Source organism: Eucyclogobius newberryi, unplaced genomic scaffold (genome assembly GCF_026437365.1).
Source record: "Eucyclogobius newberryi isolate DKJ021-1_F unplaced genomic scaffold, fEucNew1.0.hap1 SCAF_13, whole genome shotgun sequence".
NCBI classification, from domain to species: domain Eukaryota; kingdom Metazoa; phylum Chordata; class Actinopteri; order Gobiiformes; family Gobiidae; genus Eucyclogobius; species Eucyclogobius newberryi.
Window position 1 is genome coordinate 6,763,945 of NW_027315757.1, and position 23,888 is coordinate 6,787,832.

Consider the following 23,888-nt stretch of genomic DNA (forward strand, 5'->3'; position numbering starts at 1 on the left):
CCATGAGTTTCACCGGAAAACTAACTAGTTTGCTTTGGTCCGGACTAAACAGTTGGAATCTATCGTGTTTAAGTGTTGAAGGTATTTTTTACCTTCAACACAATGATTCCAACTGTTTAGTCCAGACCAAAGCAAACTGGTCCACTTTTCACACCAGCCCAACAAACTGCATTTGCAGGTGTTCTGCACTTCTTTTGAACTTTACCAAATGGTGTATGTGTGAAAGCACCACTTGTCTGTTACTGACCATTTCTCTGCATGCTGAACTTTGGTTATATTACATGTACATTTCCCTCCACAGATGCTCCTCAGAGGTCGAAAGCCAGAAAGCTCATGAAATGCAAACGGTGTGTGAAAAGACCATGGTCCAAGGTGGAGATCTCCGCAGTGATGCACCATTTTAAAGCACACATCACAAAGGGGAACTTGGCAACAGTGAAGGAACTGGAATACTGCAAGCTGGCAAAAGATCATGAAGTGTCTCAGAGAAGTGTCTTTGTTAGAAATCAAGGTTTAACATTTAAAAGGAATCAAAATGTAATTTAAACAAATCCCTGAAAAATCCAGAATTTTAAGAACAGTTTCTAAGTTCTTTAAGAAGAAACTTTTAGTTAGTTAGTTTTTTGCAGGTTAAGCGCTGATCGGTGAACAAGTTTTTATTTCTGTATTTGTATAGTAACTGATGTCGGTGTAATCCCTCATTCGTCCAGGAGTGTTCCATAGTAGAAAAAGGTTCAGTTGTAGTCATCTGGACGTTTCGACTCTCATCCAAGAGTCCTTGTCAATAAGCGAATTTAGGCCGGGAACTCAGCTATTATTCTGAGGTAAGCTCCGCCCAACGGGCGGGCCCTAACCCAAAGGGGGTTAGTTTCAACAGAAATGCTGCAACTACTCCACCTCCAGGACAGCCTGCAGCTCACCTCCCCCCACCCAGATCCTACGGCAGAGGAAGAGAACCAGTCACCACCCCCTCCAGGGCTCGTTGAGATCAAGGCGGAACCGGACTCCAGCCCAGTTTCTGTGTACCAGGATGAACCGCATCAGGAGGGACCGGACCCCTGCCCAAGCCCAGCTTTAGGCGCCGATGCAATCATCAATCAGCTGCAGAACCTGCGGAGGGCGTCCCAGATTGAAGAGAGTCGGACATATTCCCAGCATGCATCCAGGCCTTACTCTGGTTATTGTTACTACAAAAAGAAATGTTAAAATATGAAAAATGTTATGTTGTAAACTATTTCTGGGCCTTTGAGATGCATTTTACAGACATTTTCCATTGGTCTGAAAATGAAACGTCAACTAATACGTTTGAAGACAAGTTTTAACACATTTCTGTTGGACTGACCTAATATGTTACTGTCAAGAATATTGTGATCTATTATATCTGTCAACCGCCCAGCCCTACATGGAACTTGTTACTGTTTCAGACGACTACAAACAATAGAATGGTGTTTCAGTTTTTCTGTCTGATTGATTCAATATATGCTTTATAAATGTTATGCTTTATATAAATGAATAAAGAAAAGAAAACCAAACAGACAATTGTAAATCATTTAAATTTGATATTGGATCTTTGTCCTCTTCCAAGTCACAATAGGCCTGTTTTTTTATTGGCAAAGTAGGAGCGAGTGTGCCAGCCCTGCCCCGTCGGCGGTCACACTGTCCATGGGTGGTCACTGCAGTGGTCAAGGCTCAATACACCCAGCAGTATTAGTCACATTTTACAACCACCGATGCAGTTTGAATGAGCCTTGAATAAAACCGTCTCACGCGCACATGAATTGTAACCCAGAGACATTGGTCTTTACAGCAGTGAGTCCCAGCACAGTCAGGGTCGATAATGCATCATAATGGCATAAATGTAAAGAACACCTGTCGCGGAAAATAATAAATGGGTGATTTTAGCACTAAGGCCACTGATCGGAGGGCGCTGAGAAGAAGCACAGACAATTTATTAGAAAAAGGAGTCGACTAAACTATAGTCACAGTACTTTGTGGTTGGCTGCGCTGATTTGCTTTCTTTGTCAGAGAATAGACGGTGGCATTTCCTGTTTACAAGGCCGTGTTGCTCACCATTAGGCTGTGTTCAATTAGTGACGTCAGCGTTTTTAGATGCATAGATCGGTCTAAAGAAACCCGTTCAACTCCGGTGTAGGTCTTTCTTTAGTTATAACCTCTTGCTTTGATTGAAAATCAAGATTTGCGAAACGTTTTAACTTGGAAATGTAATCGTCCAGATTCTACATAAACAATAATAAGGAAGAAGAGAGTGAAACCTGTCCACAAACGAGCACCTGTCAGCACCTGTCCACACACGAGCACCTGTCAGCACCTGTCCACACACGAGCACCTGACAGCACCTGTCCACACACGGCCGGGCTCAGGAGCATGCACATTACATGCACCTTCCATGAGGCGCATGTAATGAAGCCTCTGAGTGAACTTTTACTGTGGTTTTATAATGAATCTCTGAGACTAAGAAATACATTTCATACATTATCGAGAATATGGAAGCACTGAGCACATCACGGTCAGGGTGTTTTATTTGTTATAAACAGAGGGAGAGAGAGTGACACATCATTTGCATTGCACCAGGTGTGCATGCGTGTGTGTGTGTGCGCGTGCGTGTGCGCGTGCGTGCGTGTGCGCGCGTGTGTGTGTGTGTGTGTGTGTGCGTGCGTGTGTGTGTGTGCTCCAGAGGCTGAGCAGCCTCCTCCCTGTATCTGAACGACAAACATCTGAACATTTTGACATTCTTATTTGACAAAATATTGTTCAAAATTGGATTCAAACGGAAAGGGCGTTTATAATACATACCAGATGACAAAATATAAATATTTTTTTTATATTTTATTCCTCCCCCCTCCCCCCTCCCCAAGATTGACAGGTGAGGCCCTGCCTCCCTCATGGATGGATGGAGTTCCCGGCCTAAATTCGCTTATTGACAATAACTCTTGGATGAGAGTCGAAACGTCTAGCTTTTTCTAAACTCAGTCCAGATGATGACAACTGAACCTTTTTCTACTATAGTAACTGATAGTTTTACTTTAATCAGTGGTGGATAGTAAAAGTACTGTACTTATGTAGCCATTTACAGTAAATATTTTATTTATTTTTTTCTGTTTGATACTGTTTGCCTGCTATTCTTTTTTTTAGTTCTCTTACATGTTCTGACAGAATTTGCCTGGAAAGTTTCTATTCTGGAAGTAAATAAAAAAATAATGAAGAAATGTTCTAAGGAAAAATGTCTTTTGTGTGTTCCATCCATCCATTTTCTGCCGCTTTATCCGGGGCCGGGTCGCGGGGGCAGCAGTCTGAGCAGGGACTCCCAGACTTCCTTCTCCCCAGACACTTCCTCCAACTCCTCCGGGGGGATCCCGAGGCGTTCCCAGGCCAGCCGGGAGACAGTCTCTCCAGCGTGTCCTGGGTCTTCCCCGGGGCCTCTTCCCGGTGGGACATACACGGCAGCGGCTCTACTCCGAGCTCCCCCCGTGTGGCAGAGCTCCTCACCTTATCTCTAAGGGAGCGCCCAGCCACACAGCGGAGGAAACTCATTTCGACCGCTTGTATCCGCGATCTTGTTCTTTCGGTCACTACCCAAAGCTCATGACCATAGGTGAGGGAGGAACGTAGACCGACCGGTAAATAGAGAGCTTTGCCTTTCGGCTCAGCTCCCTCTTCACCACAACGGTCTGATGCAGCCGCTGCACCGATCCGCCTGTTGATCTCACGCTCCATCCTTCCCTCACTCGTGAACAAGACCCCGAGATACTTGAACTCCTCCACTTGGGGCAAGGACACCCCACCCACCTGGAGAGGGCAAGCCACCTTTTTCCGGTCGAGAACCATGGCCTCAGATTTGGAGGTGCTGATTCTCATCCCAGCCGCTTCACACTCGGCTGCAAACCGTCCCAGTGCATGTTGCAGGTCCGGGTTTGATGGAGCCATCAGGACAACATTGTCTGCAAACAGCAGATATGAGATCCTGTGGTCCCCAAACCGGACCCCCTCCGACCCCTGACTGCGCCTAGAAATTCTGTCCATAAAAATTATGAACAGAACCGGTGACAAAGGGCAGCCCTGGCGGAGTCCAACATGCACTGGGAACAGGTCTGACTTACTGTCATGGAATCAGACAAACACCGATGCTATTCCGTAACACATCGAGAACACAATTCAACTTAGAATATGAAACGACACAGAAATAGACATTTGTGTGGCAAGCTTGGGAGAAAACGCGGGGACTGATCACGTAAGCTGTTGTAAGCAGCTTACGTGATCCTCCTGCGTCTCACCCCGTTTTTTCCCATGCTGGTTGGTTTTATTAGATATTCTGGAATAGGCGGGTCACATTTCTCATTGGTCAGCCTCACATCAAGGCACTTGGTATTTTTCCGTAGATATAAAGCCTGCAAGGGGGGGTGCAACTCCCCCCCTGGGGCAACATTCTTTGGCCCATCTTTACGATACCTTCACAAACAAATGCAGTTTGTCACACACCCGTCTCTTAGTCTCTTAGACTAATGATGCAGATAAAATACATGACAGAAATATAATCATATATTCACATTTTATCACACTTACTGCCGGCAATGCGAACACAGCTCCTGCTCCGGTCATACAGGGACCGGACAGCCCTGAGCAAAGGGCCCCGGACCCCGTACTCCCGAAGCACCCCCCAAAGGACACCCCGAGGGACACGATCGAAAGCCTCCTCCAGATCCACAAAGCACATGTGGACTGGTTGGGCAAACTCCCATGAACCCTCGAGCACCCAATGGAGGGTATAGAGCTGGTCCAGTGTTCCACGACCGGGACGAAAACCACTCTGCTCCTCCTGAATCCGAGGTTCGACTATCGGTCGGATTCTCCTCTCCAGTACCTTGGAATAGACCTTACCCGGGAGGCTGAGGAGTGTGATCCCTCTGTAGTTGGAACACACCCTCCGGTCCCCCTTCTTGAACAGAGGGACCACCACCCCGGTCTGCCAGTCCAGAGGCACGGTCCCCGACCGCCACGCGATGTTGCAGAGACGTGTCAACCAAGACAGTCCTACAACATCCAGATACTTTAGGTACTCAGGGAGGATCTCATCCACCCCAGGAGCCCTGCCACCGAGGAGTTTGCGAACAACCTCAGTGACTTCAGCTTGGGTGATGGATGAGCCAGCCTCCGAGTCCCCGGTCTCTACTCTTCGGAAGACGTGACAGTGGGATTACGTAGGTCCTCAATAATATTCCACCCACCGTCCGACAACATCCCCAGTCGAGGTCAGCAGGTCTCCACCCGCACTGTAAACGGTGTTGGTGAAGCACTGCTTCCCCCTCCTTAGGCGCTGGACGGTTTGCCAGAATTACCTGGGGGCCTACCGATAGTCCTCCTCCATGGCCTCCCCAAACTCCTCCTAGCCCAGGGTTTTTGACTCTGCGACAGCACAAGCTACGGCCCGTTTAGCCTGTCGATACCTATCAATGACCTCAGGAGACCTACAAGCCAGAGTGGCCTGATAGGCCTCCTTCTTCTGCCTGACGATATCTCTTACTTCCGGTGTCCACCACCGGGTTCGGGGGTTGCCGCCGCGATAGGCACCGGAGACCTTGCGACCACAGCTCCGAGCAGCCGCATCGACAATGGAGGCGGAGAACATGGTCCACTCAGACTCAATGTCCCCAGCCTCGCCCGGGATATGTCCGGCTTCCTCCTCCGCAAGCGGATCCAATTGTCAACCAGGTTAGGGTTAGGGTTGACAACTCCTTCCCTCTCTTCACCCGAGTGTCCAAGACACACGGCCGGAGGTCAGATGACACGACAACAAAGTCGATCATTGATCTCCGGCTTAGGGTGTCCTGGTGCCATGTGCACTGATGGACACCCGTGTGCTTGAACATGATGTTTGTTATGGAAAATCTGTGGCTAGCACAGAAGTCCAATAACTTAACACCGCTCGGGCTCAGATTGGGGAAAACGTTCTTCCCTTTCACTCCAATCCAGGTGTCACTGTCATTGCCCACGTGGGCGTTTAAGTCCCCCAGTAGAACAATGGAGTCCCCGGTAGGTGCACTGTCCAGTACCAAGGACTCCAAGAAGGCCGGGTACTCTGCACTGGTCTTCGGTCCGTAGGCCAACACAACAGTGACCTGTCCCCAACCTGTCCCCAACCCGAAGGCGAAGGGACGCGACCCTCTCGTCCACCGGGGTGAACTCCAACACGTGGCGGCTAAGCTGAGGGGCTATAAGCCCACACCAGCCCGCGGCCTCTCCCCGCGGGCAACACCAGAGAAGTGGAGCATCCAGCCCCTCTCGAGGAGATGGGTTCCAGAGCCCGAACTGTGCGTGGAGGTGAGGCCGACTATATCTAGTCGATATCGTTCAACCTCCCGCACAAGCTTGTGCGGGAGTTTCTTGGAGTCCTTGGGAGGGGTACTGGACAGTGCACCGACCGGGGGCTCCATTGTTCTACTGGGGGACTTCAATGCCCACGTGGGCAATGACAGTGACACCTCTCTCCCCTCCCAGCGAGGTGACATTCCATGTCCCCAGAGTTTAGCCGCATACAGAACGTTGCGGCCGAAGCGTCCAGTTTACATTCAAAGTCTATAGTAAACGCGCGCCAAGCACGTAGTGCGTTTCCGCGGCGCGATTTCTTCGTTTTTGCGGCGCAATTGGTGCGTTTTCTTACGCTCTCGACGCTTTGAACGCGCGTATGAGGCGACCGAGGCGGCCGAGGCAGTCAAAGCGGCTGGCGTGACTTGTTCAGATTTGTTCAGCTCGCGGCAGCAGCCAATCAGAGCGGACGCTCCAGTGACGTACGTGCGAATGTATTTCCCCTCGCATTTCCGGTATTCCCCATGGAATTCCCCAAGAAGAGCCACTTCTTCCTTCTTTGTCAACAATGGCAGACAAAAGACTGATTGAGAAAGGAGCTGTTCTATGTGTTCATGGTGAAATACAGAGACAGAAACAAGAACCTCGCATGGCGAAAGATCAGCGAGGAGACTGGACAGCCTGGTAAGTTTTTCCAACTTTTAACCGATACACGTGTTGATGCGCCCGAAATCATTTGCGCTAGTTTGTGTTTTGACGAGTTCATGTGTTTATTCAGAGGCCGTTTGCCGAAAGCGCTGGAAAAGTCTGAGGGACACCTACATGAGGGAGAGGAAGGAGAAAGAGAGTGGATCTGCAGCAGGGTCAGCTGCGAAATGGCGGTATTCTGCCGTCCTCTCATTCCTCGACCCTTTCATCACCCCCCGTGAAACCAGCGGGAACATGGAGAGAAGGGTCGAGGAGGCCACAGAGGACCCAGAAGAGCCTGAAGAGGCCGCTTCAGCAGGGGTCTCCGAATCAGGTATGTTGTTATGAAACTGGATAATATAGCAATGTACTGGGCTAAAATATAACAATGTTTTTTTAGAAGATGTGGATTTGCCTTCCCTCCATGCTGCTGCTACTGGTGCTCCTGCTCCTTCTACGGGGTTTCATAGCCCTCCTACTACACCCACAGGTGTGTGAAAGCATTTGGTTGGAGAAAATATGCTTTTTTAACCTGTGTCATCTAAATAGCAATGTGTGGGTTGTTTTTAGGCAGGAGAAAGCGGTCCAGGGAGCCAGACAACAGCTACGAGAAGGATTTACTCACGGCGCGTTTAAGTAGACCACCTCAAACTCCTCCTTCTCGTGTACCATCTCCAGATAAAGGCCTCCTCATGGGTCTACTTCCTCTCTTGGAGAAGTGTCCTCCTCAGCAAAAGGAGCTCGTAAAAATGAAAATGTGCAACGATTGTAGTACTTTTGTTTTGAATTTGGAGACATTGGAGCATGTCAATTAGGTGGCTTTTGTATAGTTTTTTCTGTAGTGTTTTTTGCTTGTATATATTTTTTCTGTATTGTTTTTTACTTGTATATAGTTGTAATAACCTGATGTTTTGATTATCAGGATATTTTATTTTGCATTTCATTGTACAATGTATAGGGCATTTGTAATATTATTTGTCAAAATATGCATTTTGCATTGGGTTAAAATGTTCATTCATTGTATTTCAACTTAACTATATTTTTAAGTTATATCTGCTTTTATTTTGGTTTTCTGCGCTCGTGTCTATCACACAGAGAGACTCACAGAGAAGCCACGAGGAGCACGTAGCGATGAGCTGCGCTGCGCTGCTGAGGACTGTAACTCGCTTAAAAATGATTAAACTCGTTTAGAGCTGCACGTCAATCGACCTGGTTAACTTCCCCTTGCGCCGGAGGACTTGTGTGTGTTCAAGGGAGTGAGTTTTGTACTATTTTGCCATGGACGGAGCTAAGCTAACGCTAAGCTAGGCTAAAGCTAAAGATGCTATCGTGTCTGTGCTGTTTATATCAGACCCAGTCGGGGGAGAGACGGCGTGACCACTGCAGATCTGCACTCACCTTCGTGAGGACGTTGAGGGAGTGGATTGCTGTGCCCATCTTTTCTCCTGGTTGACTGAGGACCACAGGGGTTTTTCCTGGTTGACTGGTAGGATTGAACGTGCCCGTCTTCACTGGATAAGAACTCTAACGCGCGCCAACGTTGCAAACTATAAATCGAGTGCACTCGTAGGTAATCTGGTACATTTTGACTCTGGGATTTAATGGTCGGTGAAACCAGGAGTCAAACCCACGACTTTCTTGTGGGGAGGAGAAAGTAGGGGTGGGCGATGGCAACAAAAATAGATTGATTTTGTTTTTGGATGATCTCACTTACAATATTCAGATAATATTTTAACAATGCATAAGGAATGTGCTAAAACATTGTCAAGGATCATGTCTCGCAAAAAATGTGAATGGACCACAAGATGAACCACAAAAGGGCAGAAATATCACTCTCTTTTTGAGGTATTTTTTTATCGTTTGGATTCATTTGGAATGCAAATTCCATCATATAGGATTTTGACCTCCCCCACAGCTCCATGTTGAGACATTCAGAATATTCTGAAGTCACGAGAACCCAACGTATATACCTGCAGAAAGTCCAATGAAATCTTTCTGATGGATGCGTAAAGCAGTTATCACTCTTTGATGGACCACACCAATATTTCCCCTTCCAATTCCATAATCCATTTCTCTTAGTGACAATCCTCGGGAAGCTTCCCTAATTTCATTCTTTCATTCTCTTTCATTTAGCCGGGCCTCCGACTTATGTGATTCAACTTTTTTTTTGTTTTTTTCTTTTGTTTCTTTTAACATAAGCCACATAATTTCTGGTTAATAAATTCACAAATTTAGTCATCAGGTTTTCTAATCTGCCGTTCAGACCTTCTTAAATCGGGCTGTGCTAAAGAAACATTTGTCAGTTCATTTTCCGTGGATCTCTTTTCGGGTGACATGTCTGGGAGTGACATAGCGTGCTCATTTTCAGCATCACTGATCTCTTGAAAGTGTTCTTTAGTTTTCAGAAGGTTACGACGGTTTCTCCTGAGAACATTTCCATCTTCAGTTCTCACTTCGTACGACCTTGGTCCCACTTCCTGAAGAACAGTTGCTTTCTTTGTCCAAGCATTTTGATCTTGTATCCTCACAATGTCATCTTTTGCGAGTGGTGATAATAGTTTGGTTGTGGAGTCGTCCACCGGTCGCTGCAGAATAAACTTCTTGCTCTTCTCTTCTTCTAACAGAGTCTGAGCTGTCAGCGCTTCTAGCAGCTCCGTCTGCTCCTCAGTCAGGGCCTGGAGCTGAGTGTTTCTGAGCAGCTGCTGAGCGTCCATGAAGGCGTCCAGAGCAGAGACGTCCAGAGGCTCTGCAGCACAGCTCTCCTGCAGCCGCTCCTCATAAGACTTCTTCTCCTTCTGCTCAGCGCTGAGCTCCCTCCAGAACGAACCCCTCATTCTCTGAAGAGTCTGCTCCATCTTCTGGAGGTAACTCTTCTCCAGAAGCTCCTTTATCCGGAGCTTCCACAGAGACAAAGTCCAGGTGTGTGATGTTGAAGCTGAACGCGGGGGCTCGACACATTAGGACGTCCTGGAGACCACGTTCTCATACGCAATCTTGGATTAAAAAGGAAAACATAAGCTGGCAGACCGGTGGGTTTCGACACCTTATGTTGTGGAAAGTCAAATGTCAAACTTGCCTGTGTTTCGGCTGAAACCAGAAAATGATGGACCTATCAAAACACTCCATCGCAACCACATTTTACCTCAAGTCAAAACACAGAACCAGTTCTCAAGAGAAAAATAAGGAGAAGGAGATGTAACAAATACAAAGATCATGACAAAGATTCAATCAAGGATTCTGACATATCAGAACAAGACAACAAAGAATGCACTGATTCAGAAGATGAAGACCTTGGAGTGTGGTACAATTTGCCATTCAATGATCAAAATACCAAGATGTAACTTCAGAACCATTCAGTTTAGATCTCGACATGCAACTTGTAGAACAAACAGTTGACTATGTTGACACGAGACCTGACATAGCTGAACACTCTTGACATGCAAGAGACATGTACTACTGAGAAAGAGACTCCTGTAATTCAGACTGTAGAACAAGACTCTCAAGAGGACTTGCAGACTGATGGTGAGACTAGAAAATCTCAGAGACTCAAAAAAGCTCCTTCCAGACTTACTTATGACTCACCAGGTAGTCCTAGTTTATTTTCTCCTACGGTTAAACATGTGTCATGTTTTTATAAGTGGATAAGCTCCCCTTTCATACTTTGAGTTTACTTTTCCTGATATGCTAAGTCATGAGGACATGCCTTATTTTGGTGAAGGGAGAATGTAATAACCTAATGTTTATCCTTGACAATGTTTTAGCACATTCCTTATGCATTGTTAAAATATTATCTGAATATTGTAAGTGAGATCATCCAAAAACAAAATCAATCTATTTTTGTTGCCATCGCCCACCCCTACTTTCTCCTCCCCACAAGAAAGTCGTGGGTTTGACTCCTGGTTTCACCGACCATTAAATCCCAGAGTCAAAATGTACCAGATTACCTACGAGTGCACTCGATTTATAGTTTGCAACGTTGGCGCGCGTTAGAGTTCTTATCCAGTGAAGACGGGCACGTTCAATCCTACCAGTCAACCAGGAAAAACCCCTGTGGTCCTCAGTCAACCAGGAGAAAAGATGGGCACAGCAATCCACTCCCTCAACGTCCTCACGAAGGTGAGTGCAGATCTGCAGTGGTCACGCCGTCTCTCCCCCGACTGGGTCTGATATAAACAGCACAGACACGATAGCATCTTTAGCTTTAGCCTAGCTTAGCGTTAGCTTAGCTCCGTCCATGGCAAAATAGTACAAAACTCACTCCCTTGAACACACACAAGTCCTCCGGCGCAAGGGGAAGTTAACCAGGTCGATTGACGTGCAGCTCTAAACGAGTTTAATCATTTTTAAGCGAGTTACAGTCCTCAGCAGCGCAGCGCAGCTCATCGCTACGTGCTCCTCGTGGCTTCTCTGTTAGTCTCTGTGTGCACCTGTTCTGCGCGTGCTAGACACGAGCGCAGAATAAAAGCAGATATAACTTTAAAAAAATACAATGAATGAACATTTTAACCCAATGCAAAATGCATATTTTAACAATTATTACAAATGCCCTATGCATTGTACAATGAAATGCAAAATAAAATATCCTGATAATCAAAACATCAGGTTATTACATAGTTATTTTGATTTTTACTTTTGGATATAGTTTATTTGTGTAATAAACTTACTTTTAATATTTCAAAACATGTGTTCTCTGCACCTTTTTCATATTGCTCCCATCACAATCCCGTCTGGATGTTCTTTTTAAATATATACGTTTATTTGAAGTTCTAAAGCTCGGTCTGAAGGTATGGCATTTGTTGACTGTAGGGAATATCAATGTCTATTTAAAGATGTCCCAAAATCTAAGATCATACACAAAAACAACCAAGGACAAGAACTGAGAAGCTAATCACTGTTTATTTATTTATGTAACGACAAAACAATATTACAACTGTACAACAGACTGTAGATAAATGTACCTAAAAGGACAGTTTGATTATTAAATGTCCGTTAGGCTCTTTATTGTGTAGTGGGTGGCTCTTAAAAGAGCCGTTGTGGGTCAGTCCTGTGGCGGACATGATATTCTGTTGGCTGCCATGGCACTGCTCCCTCTTCATTAAAATGGGCCTTAAACACATCCCTCACCCTCAAGGCCTCTTGGGATGCGTTGTTTGCCCCGGTCCGCCCCACACCTGGCAGTGGCTCCTCCTGTGCTCCAGCTCCCCGTGCTCCATCTCCCCACGCTCCAGGCACATGCTCCGGCGCTGTGGCTCGCATGAAGTTGAGGAGGAGACAAGTCGCCTTCACACACTTTGCTACAACTTCAGGGTGGACTTCCAGGCGCCGCAGAAACATCCTCCACTGTGAGGTCCAGATCCCAAAGGCGTCTTCAACCACCAGCCGTGCCCGAGAGGCGGTAGTTGAAGACCCGCTCTTCAATGGGGAGGCGCCCACGTCCAAAGAAGGGTCTCATCAGATGTCTTTGCAGCGGGAAGGCTTCATCTGCTACAAAAACATGGGGCTGTAGGCCTCTGTCTACAGTCCCGGGCAGGTTCTGGTCAGGGGGCAGCTGGAGAGTGCCTTCGTGCAGGGCCTGACCAAATGTGGAGTTGCAAAGGTCCCCCCATCACTCGTCCTCCCGTATCCCCCCACATCAATAACCCAGATACCGGGCATCGACCACGGCAAGGAGAACCAGCGAGTGATCCCCCTTGTAGTTGAAGAAGCTGGATCCTGAGTTGGGGGGGGCCTTCATCCGCACATGTTTGCCGTCAACAGCTCCACAGCAGAGAGGGTATTTCCATCGCTCCACGAACTCTGCTGCAACGCACCTCCAGCCCTCTGGTGTGGGCACAGCCATAAATTTGCCCACAAGACAGTCTCAGATGGCAGCCGCTACATCAGGGACGATGGAGGCGACTGTAGACACACCAACCCGGAAGCTGCTGGCAATTGTCCTGTAGGAATGACAAGATGTCTGGATCAAAAAACAAATAACTATATAGCCTAAATACAGTTTACTTGTACTTTTATCAAATATATCAAGAACATATCAAGAACAACTAAAGACTTTTTACTAACTATTACAGGACTATTTACACTGATTACTTTTATTAGTATGTTTAACAATACACTCGGTTATTATTACATCTAATGAATTACTGACCGAAGACAGATGGACAGCTGGAATCGAGCGTCTCTAGTTGGTGTCCTGGTATGTTATCCTCGCACCAATGCGGGATAACGGGTCATCAAACTGGGTCCGGGACAGACGAAAATAGCGCTGAAAGCGTTGTTCATCGAGACGCAGCTCTTGAAGCAAATGGTGGTATTCGCCAAACTCAGACCCTCTCTGCAGTATCTGGTGTACCCACGCACGTCACCGCCGAGCCCGGCGCCTCCGTGTGAGGGTTTTGAAAACCAAAAAAAACACTCTCGATATCTGCCATTTTACACAATGAAAGGCCACACCGACAAGAACTCCACTGCTCATGCGACAACACCTCTACTGCGCATGTGCGCAGAGAGCTCGAGCGCGCCGTACGCGCGCCTATGTTTGTGTGCCCGAGGCGTCGAGAACGTGCGTTCGGGCGGCAGTAGCTCAGTGGTAGAGTGCTCGTCTTCTGATCCAAAGGTCGGCGGTTCGACTCCCCGCTCCCAGAGCGGTCAGATCCACTGGCCCGCAGGTTGGTGGTGCGATCGCAGCTGCCTCATGTGAATACTGCCGTTGTGTCCTTGGGCAAGACACTTAACCCAACTTGCCCCCCAGTGTCTGCGTATATCTGGGGTGTGAATGTGTGTGTGAATGGGTGACTGGTTCCTTGATGTAAAGCGCTTTGAGTACCTTGACGGTAGAAAAGCGCTATATAAATGTGACCATTTACCATTTATAAACCTTTCAAATGTACATGCGCTCAAATTCTGCATCGGGCACGATTCGGCCGCAGCGGTCTGTACACAGCTTAAGTCTCTGTGTCCTGAGATCTGGTCGTCGAGGCCCCTGCCGTCGACATCATACTTTTAAGCCTGACTTGACTGCACGAATATTTATCGTTTAAAAATTGAAATAGTTTTATGGGGCAGAAATGGCTTTTAAACAATAGTTGATCAAAGAATACGTGATTGATCAATGTAATTATTGTTCTCCTAATTCATATTGGTCTCTGGTCTATGTGTTTATGATACTGAATTGACGTCATTGTCCCTTTAAAGTCCCTATAATTAATTGTTTCTGGTCTGTGTGTTTATAATAATGAATGTATAAATTAATGACGTCCTTGACCCTTTAAAATCCCTAGAATACTATTTTTGGTCCGAATAAACCACGGCCGCCAAGTTCTGTCGCTTGTACCAGGATGTTAAATAGACGTGATTTTTTTCAATTTTTTTCAAGTCTTTCTATCCAAGCCCCGCCTCTCTAGGACCTCAGGAACATGTAGCCCACAAACCACAACCGGACTGGTTTCACCAAAAAGGCAGGCTAAACCACAAAAATGTTTGTGCGTATCATTTTGCACCAGTATGGTATCATAATGCAGGGTGTTTTTTGTAAACACTTTGTAAGCACAATTTTTTTTAAATTTTTTATCTAAATAAAAAAAAAGTGCCATTAATCAATTTTATACCGGGTTCTATTGGGAAATTCATGGTGACACTGATGTTTACAATTTTTTACAAATTATTTTTAGCAGCATAAATATTATTTTTTATATTATTATTAATTATATTCTAATAATAATAATAATAATAATAATAATAATTATTATTATTGGTCTCCAAAACATCAAAAATGTATGTTTTATGGTCATAGGAGGAGCTAAAATTGTAGTAAAACAGTTGGCACATATTTGGATCACTTGTTCCGAATATACTTGATACAAAAAGGTCAAAAGCACCAAAATGCCTGTTCCCAGAGATCTGAAACTTTACACAGTTGTTGTCAATAAGATAAAACATCATGTAGTTTACAGCATATGCACACAATGAAGTATGTTGTGCTTAGGACCATTACAAATTGACAATATTCAGGCGAGACTAAAAAAAAAGGATGTTTTGTTTATGTTTGGGCCTCTGTAGTGTAAGTTCTGAAGCCCTGACAGTGTTTATTTGCACATCTGCAGAAACTAGAAGGCCTAAGCTTTCTAATGATGCATCACACTTGCATGTGGAACATAAGATCCTCTTTTAATAAGCAATGCCATTTGGGTATGTGCAACCATTGTGCACAGGGCGAAATAGGTGGATGGTAACAGGTTAAACAAGGTTGCAAAGCATCCTTTTGCACCCCTGTAGACCCGCACCTGTATACATTAAGCAGAAACAAGCATGTGCACTGACAGCTCAAAATCACCTACAAACCTTAACATTTAGTGACACACCATTACTATTTAGAGGGAAAGTTTGAAACGCTTACAAGAAGTGACCATGTTTGTCCTGTATGCTAATCACAAATGCTAATCACTGACTAGCATTTTATGCAAAAATTGCTGCAACAAAGCCAAATTTGCGTTTCAGAATGCATGATGTACTTTTGTACAATGTAATTTGTTGTTGGAAAGGAATGCATGAGACGTCATAAACCACACTATCATGCAAAGGCTGGAGCCCTCTACTGGACGCTCCACTACAGGTGCATGGAAACAAAGACATTACAGATTTTGTACAATAGGTCTCCTTTAAAGGATTGATATTCACCACAGCAGAAACGAGTGAGTTCAATTTACCTTTACTTACAAATACACCAGCTTTCTGTGTAGTTGTAATTACGAGGACCTCCTCAGGGCCCTTCTTTAGAAACGGTCAAATCAAAGAGATACAATGGCTGAGTTATTCCATGTCCTCTATTTCAAGCAATAAACATTTTTCTCTTGTGTATTGTTATTACCAGAGGTGAAAAGAATACTGCAAATTTGTACTCAAGAGTACGTTACACTGTTAATCATATTCTCAATTACTGCTTAATACTGCAGCAAAAGTTGTACTTATTGTTTATATGACACATTTAAGTACAACGTAGGGAACACAAATGTATTTGTATTGCACATTTGACAGACTACAAAACAAGCACATTAAAAATAGACTTGAGAATAATAAATAGATAAGTAAGCTAATAAAAAAAATACAAATATGTATATACAATTGTATATGCATAGCAACTTGGGCCCTACTTGCATAGTTTGCATATAAAAGTCCGGCTCTGGGTCGGAAAAGCAGAGCCGTGCTGCAGCTGCCTTTGCTTGAATTCCACAGACGCAGTGCAACGTATTGACGAATGCAGAGGGAAATATCCTAGAGCCCTGCAGCCCACAGAACTAGCTCCTTATCACAGAGATTTAGGAAACATCAGGCCATGTGGTGGATTGGTTTCTCTTCTTTTGCAGAGCCAGTGGGCCCTCAATAATGTGCGGTTTGGGATCATAACTAAAGGTCCTAAATACAAGGTCAAGAACCAAGAAACATTCAATGTCACTTTTCTCCTCGCACCCACGAGTCTTAGATTGTTTCTGCGAAACCTGGACTCCAAATCCAGGGGCTTGGTCTCCATTGCCTTCTCCACCCCAGGTTCTTCACCTCGACTCCCAGCTCTGTTAAGTCATCGGTATAATCTGAGATGCACCGCTCCGTCTTTGCTACACGTCTGTTCACTCCACCCAGGTCTCATGTCCACCTCTATCGCACTGAAACGTCTCTGCTCTCATTGACGCCATCTCACGAAGCAACGCATCTCCACCACTCGCTCAAACGTTATGCCCCCGCTCAAAGGCCCCTGCTCAGAGGCCGGTATCGTGTTGATTTTTGCTTACAGAGATGATGTTGAACTTTGTCAGGTTTTGTTTCATGTGGATCGGCCCAGCAACTGCAGAAATATGAACCAGGTTAACAAAACCTGATCACTGATACAGAGTCTGAGTGAGGAGGACTAAACCACCTGTGTACCTCCCTGTACCATACCATAGTTTGGGAACCACAAAGATAAGAAAGAGCGCATTTATAACTAGATAATGTGCAATGGCTGAAGCCATTGCGAGTGTCTGCGTTCTTGCGTAAAAGTACAACATGTGTGTAAGTAGTACTGGTTGTAAGATAAAAAGTCAGATTTAATTGACAACAAATCTCACACATTATGTAATCTTAACCAAAAAATAATTCAATCCGCATTTGAACCCTTTCATTAAAAAAACTTTTCAAAAATTTCAGATGATTATATAAATTTCTTTCTGGACACCCTCAATTTTGCAAAAAATTAGGAGCTAAAACAGTTTTGGAAATACAGGGCGCAATCAAAAGATTAAAATACAACAAATCTCTGGGGAGCGATGGGTTCACCTCAGAGTGGTATAAAGCTTTAAAAGACACATTTACTCTTTTCTTATTGACAACTTTTAACCAGGCGGTTGTTGTAATGTGGGACGCAGCATGAAATAATGTCCCAAAAAAGTTTTTGTGCCAAGTTCAGTATTTATTACCAAGCTACACTTGACAAACAGAAGTTATTTGAAAAGCAATGATGACTATCCTCCTGGCTACAATGCAAAGTCCACCAGCCAGAAATGCTGGGGATCCAAGCCTTATGTAGCAGGCTGCCTGATTACTGACCAATCAGGCAGGCTCTGCAATCACTGCCACCTCAACTCAGGTGTGCTTAATCAGCTCACCTGAAACAAAGAGTCAACATACAATGGACTGAGGGAGAGAACGTCAAGAAAAACTAAACATTTCAAAAAGAGGAATGAACACCTTCCTCTCCATCCAAACACCAACACTCATAAATAAACAAACTACACCATGATATTAGACTTATGACATTTCTCACCCCCTCTCCCTTTGGCTCAGGCAATGTCAGGTAATCTTGACAAAAAGTCAGCAATAACGTTTCTCAATGGTGAACTGGTATGGCTGAAGAGTAAGACACCACCTTAATATTCTGGCATTTTGATGTTGCATGGAATGCATCCACTTTAAAGCTTGATGGTCAGTTTGCAACTGAAATTCCCTTCCGAGGCGGTAGTAGCGAAGGGAGTCAATAGCCCATTTAATAGCTAGGGCCTCTTTCTCGATTGTAGCATACTTCTTTTCCCTGTCAAAACGTGTCCTACTCAGGAACAGGATGGGCCTCTCTTGGCCTGTTTCTCCTTGCACCAGCACAGCACCAAGTCCAACATCAGAAGCATCCACTTGGACAAGAAATGTCTTGGAAAAATCTGGGCTCTGCAACACAGGAGCTTGACAGATTATTTGTGAGATTGGTTAAGGGAGCAGTGATTGTAGCACAGTGGGGAATCAATCAGTCCAAGAAAATACTTCAATTGTTTTTTGGTTTGGGGAGAAGGTATCATACCCACCGCCTTCACTTTTCCCACCTGTGGCTTAGGAACTCATGAAACTGCGGAGAACCGTCACGTTATCCCGGCGGACATCATACGATTTTTATAAGAGATCTTCTACTGAGAGTGTTTTTCAAACTTCCTATAAGTTATCTGTTCTTTTCTTCTGTATCTACCTCTATATCTACCTATCAATGAAATTTCCCCATGTGGGACAATAAAGGATTATCTTATCTTATCTTAATCTCCCCCTCTCCGATCAAATACCCCAGGTAGCTCACCTCTTCTTGTGCCCAGGAGCACTTTCTTTCATTAATGGTGAGTCCAGCAGTCTGGATTTTCCCCTGGACAGTTTTGAGATGCAGAAGATGGTTCCCAAGTTTCGCTGTAGATCACAACATCAAGATAGGCAGCAGCAAAACTGGAACATTCCTGGAGAACAATATCCATTAATCTCTGAAAGGTTGCAGGTGACCCATGCAAGCCAAAAGGCATAACTGTGTACAGGAAAAGTCCCAACCCTGGAATCTGGAAAGCAGTGTAGGGTCAAGTGGGACCTGCCCGCAATGTTGTGCCTGAACGCGTTCATTGAACGAAAGTTCATGAACGCGTTCATAATTTTGGTGAACGTGAACTGAACCAACGGTATTACTGCTGACGAACGATAATATGAACGCGTTCATTCTGGTGTCTGTGAACGGTACCTTTGTTCTTTTTATTTTCTTTCAATAAAGTGTCAGATTTCTAGAGACTTCCAGGTGAATAACACACCGTTAAGTTGCCCAAAAAGAGCCTGTGTCTGGCAAGTGTGAGAGCTCCAGAGTTGTAGAGGCGATAGATTGCGGAGACAGACAGATTTCGCGTGTCTCACTGCGCATGCGCATCAAAACAAAAAGCAGCATTGACGGGACCGCGACGTGTAGTCAACAGAGCAGCAGGAGTCGCCCTGCTACGACCATTTACGTGAGTTTTATGATGAGGTTGGTGAGGATGGGAACAACCTAACATTTATGTGCAAACTTTGCCCAGCAAGTTTTCCCTCATGTTTTTGAGAATACACTGTGGGGCTGAAAGCTGCAACTGCTGCTAGTGTGGTGCTGAGTGGACAGCAACAAATAGAGGAAGGCTGTCTCTTCAATGTGAATGTAAATCCTGGTTGGGTAAGGATTCAAAATTGGATATGAAGATGAAATCTGACACACAGTTTCAGCATTAAACTAATACAATAATTGCTGCCTGTGGTTGTATTTGGACTGTGGAAATAATTTAGAAAAAATATTGCATGATATTGAAAAAAATAACTGAACTAGCTGTGAACTTAGTTAAAAATTTTGAATTATGAACTGAACTAGTTCATTTTAAAATTTGTGAATTATGAACTCAACTAGTTCATGTAGAAAGTGAACTTTCCCAACACTGCCTACCCGTATCCTTTACAGAGGTCCAAGGTGGTGATATATTTTGCTTTGCCTAATCTTTCCAAGAGCTCATCAATACGAGGCATAGGATATGAGTCAAAACATGAAATACTATTGTGCTTTCTCATGTCCGGACAGAATCATAGCTGAGGTGAGTCCTTCTTGGTCACTAAAACAATTGGATTAGACCATTCACTTTTTGATGGCTCGATGACCCCCATATCTAGCATTGCTTGTACCTCTTGCTTCAGTGGTTCCACCAGCCGCTCTGGAATCCTGTAGGGCCTCAAACGCACAGATTTATTTTCTTTTAGCACAAATATGAGATGAGATCAGTTCTACCCGGTCTTTCTTGGAATAGTGAAGAAAATGAATGCTTTTCCTCTGCCACCTGAATTTGTTGCTCTGGGCTCAAGTGCAGTGGGAACTCTTGAGGATTACCTCCTTCCCTCTGGAGTGTCAGGTCAAATCCATCAGTTCCATCAGCCTCTGCCTCAGTTTCTGGGATGTTTCTGATTAACAGAATTTGCGAGCTTGGAGACTCTTGCTCTTTCTCCAAATACAGCTTTAGCAGATTCACATGAAGAATCTGCTTCTTCTGTTTATCAGGACAAGAAATCTCATACGTTACAGGTCCTATTTTCCTATCCACAGTATATGGCCCCTGCCACTTAGCAAGCAGTTTGCTTGGTCCTGTAGGAAGCAATATCAACACTTTCTGTCCAGGTTGCAAGTCTCTCTCTCTGGCATGTTTATCGTACCATACCTTTTACTTACTCTGACTTTCCTCCATGTGCTTCTTTGCCATCTCTCTGTAGTTCTCCAACTTGTCTCACATCTGAAGGATGTAGGAAACGATGCTGTGTGTTGTTGCCTCTCCAGCCACCCAGTTCTCCTTAAACATGTCAAGGGGTCCACGTATCTGCCTACCATAAAGTCAACTCAAAAGGAGAAAAAACAGTTGAGGCCTGTGGCACCTCTCGGTAAGCAAATAACAGGAAAGGCAACCATTTATACCAATCTTTACCTGTCTCATGAATGAACTTCCTCAGCATTTGTTTTAAAATACCATTGAATCTTTCAACTAGACCATCGGTTTCAGGATGGTAAGGAGTGGTTCTTATACCTTTAACTCCAAGCTGGGTATACAGGGTTTTCATCAGGTGAGACATGAAGTTCGTGACCTGGTCCGTCAAGATCTTTCGGAATCCCAACTCTGGAAAACAACTCAACCAAGCACCGAAGCCCAAATTTCACCTGGATAGAACGGAGAAGATAAACATCAGGATACCTGGTTGCATAATCACAGATTACAAGAGCATACTTGCATCCTGAGCTACTCTTTGGTAATGGACCAATAATGTCCATGGCTATCTTCTCGTAGGGAACACTCATTATGGGTAATGGTTGTAAATAACCCCTGTCAGACTTTCGGGCTGGAGCAACAAGTTGACAAGCATCACACATTTTACAGTATTCTTGTACGTCCTTGTACAGACCTGACCAATAGAATCGCTGACTGACTCTGTCATAGGTCTTTGCCTGTCTTAGATGTCCTGCTGTGTGTCTTAAATAGAGAATGAGCTGCCGGTACACTGTAGGAATAATTAACCTAGGTGTTGCTATGTCAGAGATATACAACAGATCATCTTTTAGCATAAATGGATCTCCAGTAACTCCTGACAAACAATTCTTACCCTCCACTGGCACACCATCAACCTCAAAGACTTTCTCAAACAGTGACTTCAAGGTTGGATCATTACTTCGATGCTCTCTGAAATTGTCAGGAATCTGCCTCTCATTATCAATCACTGGGCACCAGTCTGCATTGGTAGTTTGACACTAACAGACACCTTGTTCTTCTCCTGTCTACGCTGATGTCAATTTCAAGGTATGGGTGTGGACTATCGTATATACACCTCAATTATGTCCAATGTCTAGATACTAATTAAATGTACAAAAAACTTAAATTCTCACTTACTGGCAACCCCCTCTGACCTAAAAATACACATTTAAATGGCAAGCGGAATCCCTTAGATATTTAGGTGTGGTGCATAGAGACCTACCAACAATTCTGGAGAAAATTATAATCCTCTTTTTAAAAACAGAAAAAATTATCTTGAAAAATGTAATCTTATCCCATACTTAAATATAAGTCAAAAGATTGAAACTATAAAAACAAATGTTTTGCCCGGATTTCTCTATCTATTCCAGACTCTCCCGATTTCCATCCCCAACCGGCTGTTTGAAGAGTGGAATAAGACAATCTCAAGATTTGTATGGCAAGGCAAACCCAGGAAACCCCGAATCCGAAACGCTACAATTATCAAAAGAAAAAGGAGGTTGGGGTTTACCTTGTCTGAACGATTACTTTGTTTCAGCTCAAATCAGAACGTTGCTGTACTGGTGTGATCCAGAATATAAAGCTCAATGGAAAAATATTGAGATTAGTGTTGTGCCGGGGGTTCCTGCACAGGCCTTGCTGGCAGGTGACATACAGTTGAGTCATTTGGAGGAAGTTAAGAATCCCTGAGTAAAATCTGTGTTTACAACATGGAAGGAGTTAATCGAGAAATATTAACTAAACAAAGATGTTAAAATCTTTAACTGGTTGGCTTATGACCAAGATTTGGTACCAAATAGATCTGACCTGAGATTCAAGGTTTGGATTACAAAAAGTATAAATGTTTTTTAACAGATTGTAAAAGATAATCAAATAGATTAGAACATGCTGAAATAATCCTTTGGCTTGGAGAAACAATAGGTTTTTACCTATATATATACTATACTATATATATATATATATATATATATATATATATATATATATATATATATATATATATATATATATATATATTAAAAAGATATGGGAAGGAGAGAGTGGTCTTGTTTTGACAGACAAACAGGGGGAAATGTTTGTACATCCCAGTGGAAGACTACAAAATCACATGTTTGGAGAGAGTTTTGTTGGAAGAAAGTATCACGTTTGTCATAACACCATGTCATGTTATTCACAGGGAGGTACAGACTGTTGGAGGAATTGTGGCAGCAAGGAGGCAAACCACTACCATGTGTTTTGGGACTGTCCTGTTGTTCAGAAGTTTTGGACTGAAATTTAAAATGCACTGCAGACAGTTTTGGACACGACATTCCACTAAATTTTTTAACTATGTACTTGGGCCTAAAATCTCCTGTCATGGACACAGTGAATAGATACATTTGGAATGTGCTGAAAAAAAGGACTGGACAGACTTGATAAAAGGAATTAGACTAATGGAAAAAAATAACATTTGAACTTAATTTGGAAAAAGACAAATTTGACAGACTCTGGACTTGTTGAGACTGTTTTTTTACTTGTTTAAATGTTTAGTTGATGTTTGTTTTTGTGTTTTATTTTGAAAAAATCAAAAAAATCAGATATCAACAAAACTTTCTGCACAATCTGTCAAAATCTTGTTTGTATTGATTGTACAGTTTGGTGTGTCTAGGTGTTTTTTAAGGTCCTTATCTTGATGTCTCTGTGGGAGAAAAATACTTTTGGAGAAAACAGCCTTTGAAGTTAACGTCCCATATAAACCTGTGGATGCAAAGGATTAAAAAAGTTGTTTTGCCCAATACATTGGCACAATCATGTCTATTCGGATTTGGTTACAGTTCAAGGCCAACCTGGAGAAGACCAAGCAGAGCCAGGAGAGCGCCAACAAGGAGCTGTGTGTGGAGGTGAAGAGTCTGCAGCAGGCCAAAGGAGAGTTTTTGCACAAGAGGAAGAAGCTGGAGGGACAACTGCAAGAGCTGACGGCCCGAGCTGCAGAGGGAGAGCGGGCCAGGGGTGAGCTGGCTGAAAAAAAACACAAACTACAGGTAAGACACTTTAGACTTCTTAGATCAAGTCATTCTTACTCACTGAATAAGAATGAATGAGTCTTCTTGTTGCAGACAGAGTTGGACAATGCTGGAGGACGCAGAGAGGAACAGGATTAAGACAGCCAAGGACGTGGCTGGGCTGGAGGGTCAGCTGCAGGACACTCAGGTAATGGATCACAAGTGTCAGTGGGAATAGATGGGAGGGGAGTCAAAACTGTGTACTGTTACTTGAAAATTGCATTACTCAATTGAAAGGGTTAAAATTAAAACATTGAAATTCAGCTCTGAGTCC

General features: G+C 44.2%; 1 protein-coding gene and 1 long non-coding RNA gene across 2 annotated transcripts in view; both read left to right on the top strand.

Annotated features, from left to right (window-relative positions):
• Positions 1-23,390: 23,390 nt before the first annotated feature.
• LOC140357893 (uncharacterized) overlaps positions 23,391-23,888 on the top strand; it is a 51,174-nt gene continuing 50,676 nt past the window's right edge. The window contains exon 1 of the long non-coding RNA XR_011926680.1: positions 23,391-23,561. This is a non-coding gene — a long non-coding RNA (uncharacterized lncRNA). The remainder of the gene's footprint in view (positions 23,562-23,888) is intronic.
• LOC140357765 (myosin heavy chain, embryonic smooth muscle isoform-like) overlaps positions 23,682-23,888 on the top strand; it is a 30,048-nt gene continuing 29,841 nt past the window's right edge. Inside the window, exon 1 of the mRNA XM_072442282.1 lies at positions 23,682-23,762. Coding sequence (XP_072298383.1) covers positions 23,682-23,762 — 81 coding nt within the window. The remainder of the gene's footprint in view (positions 23,763-23,888) is intronic.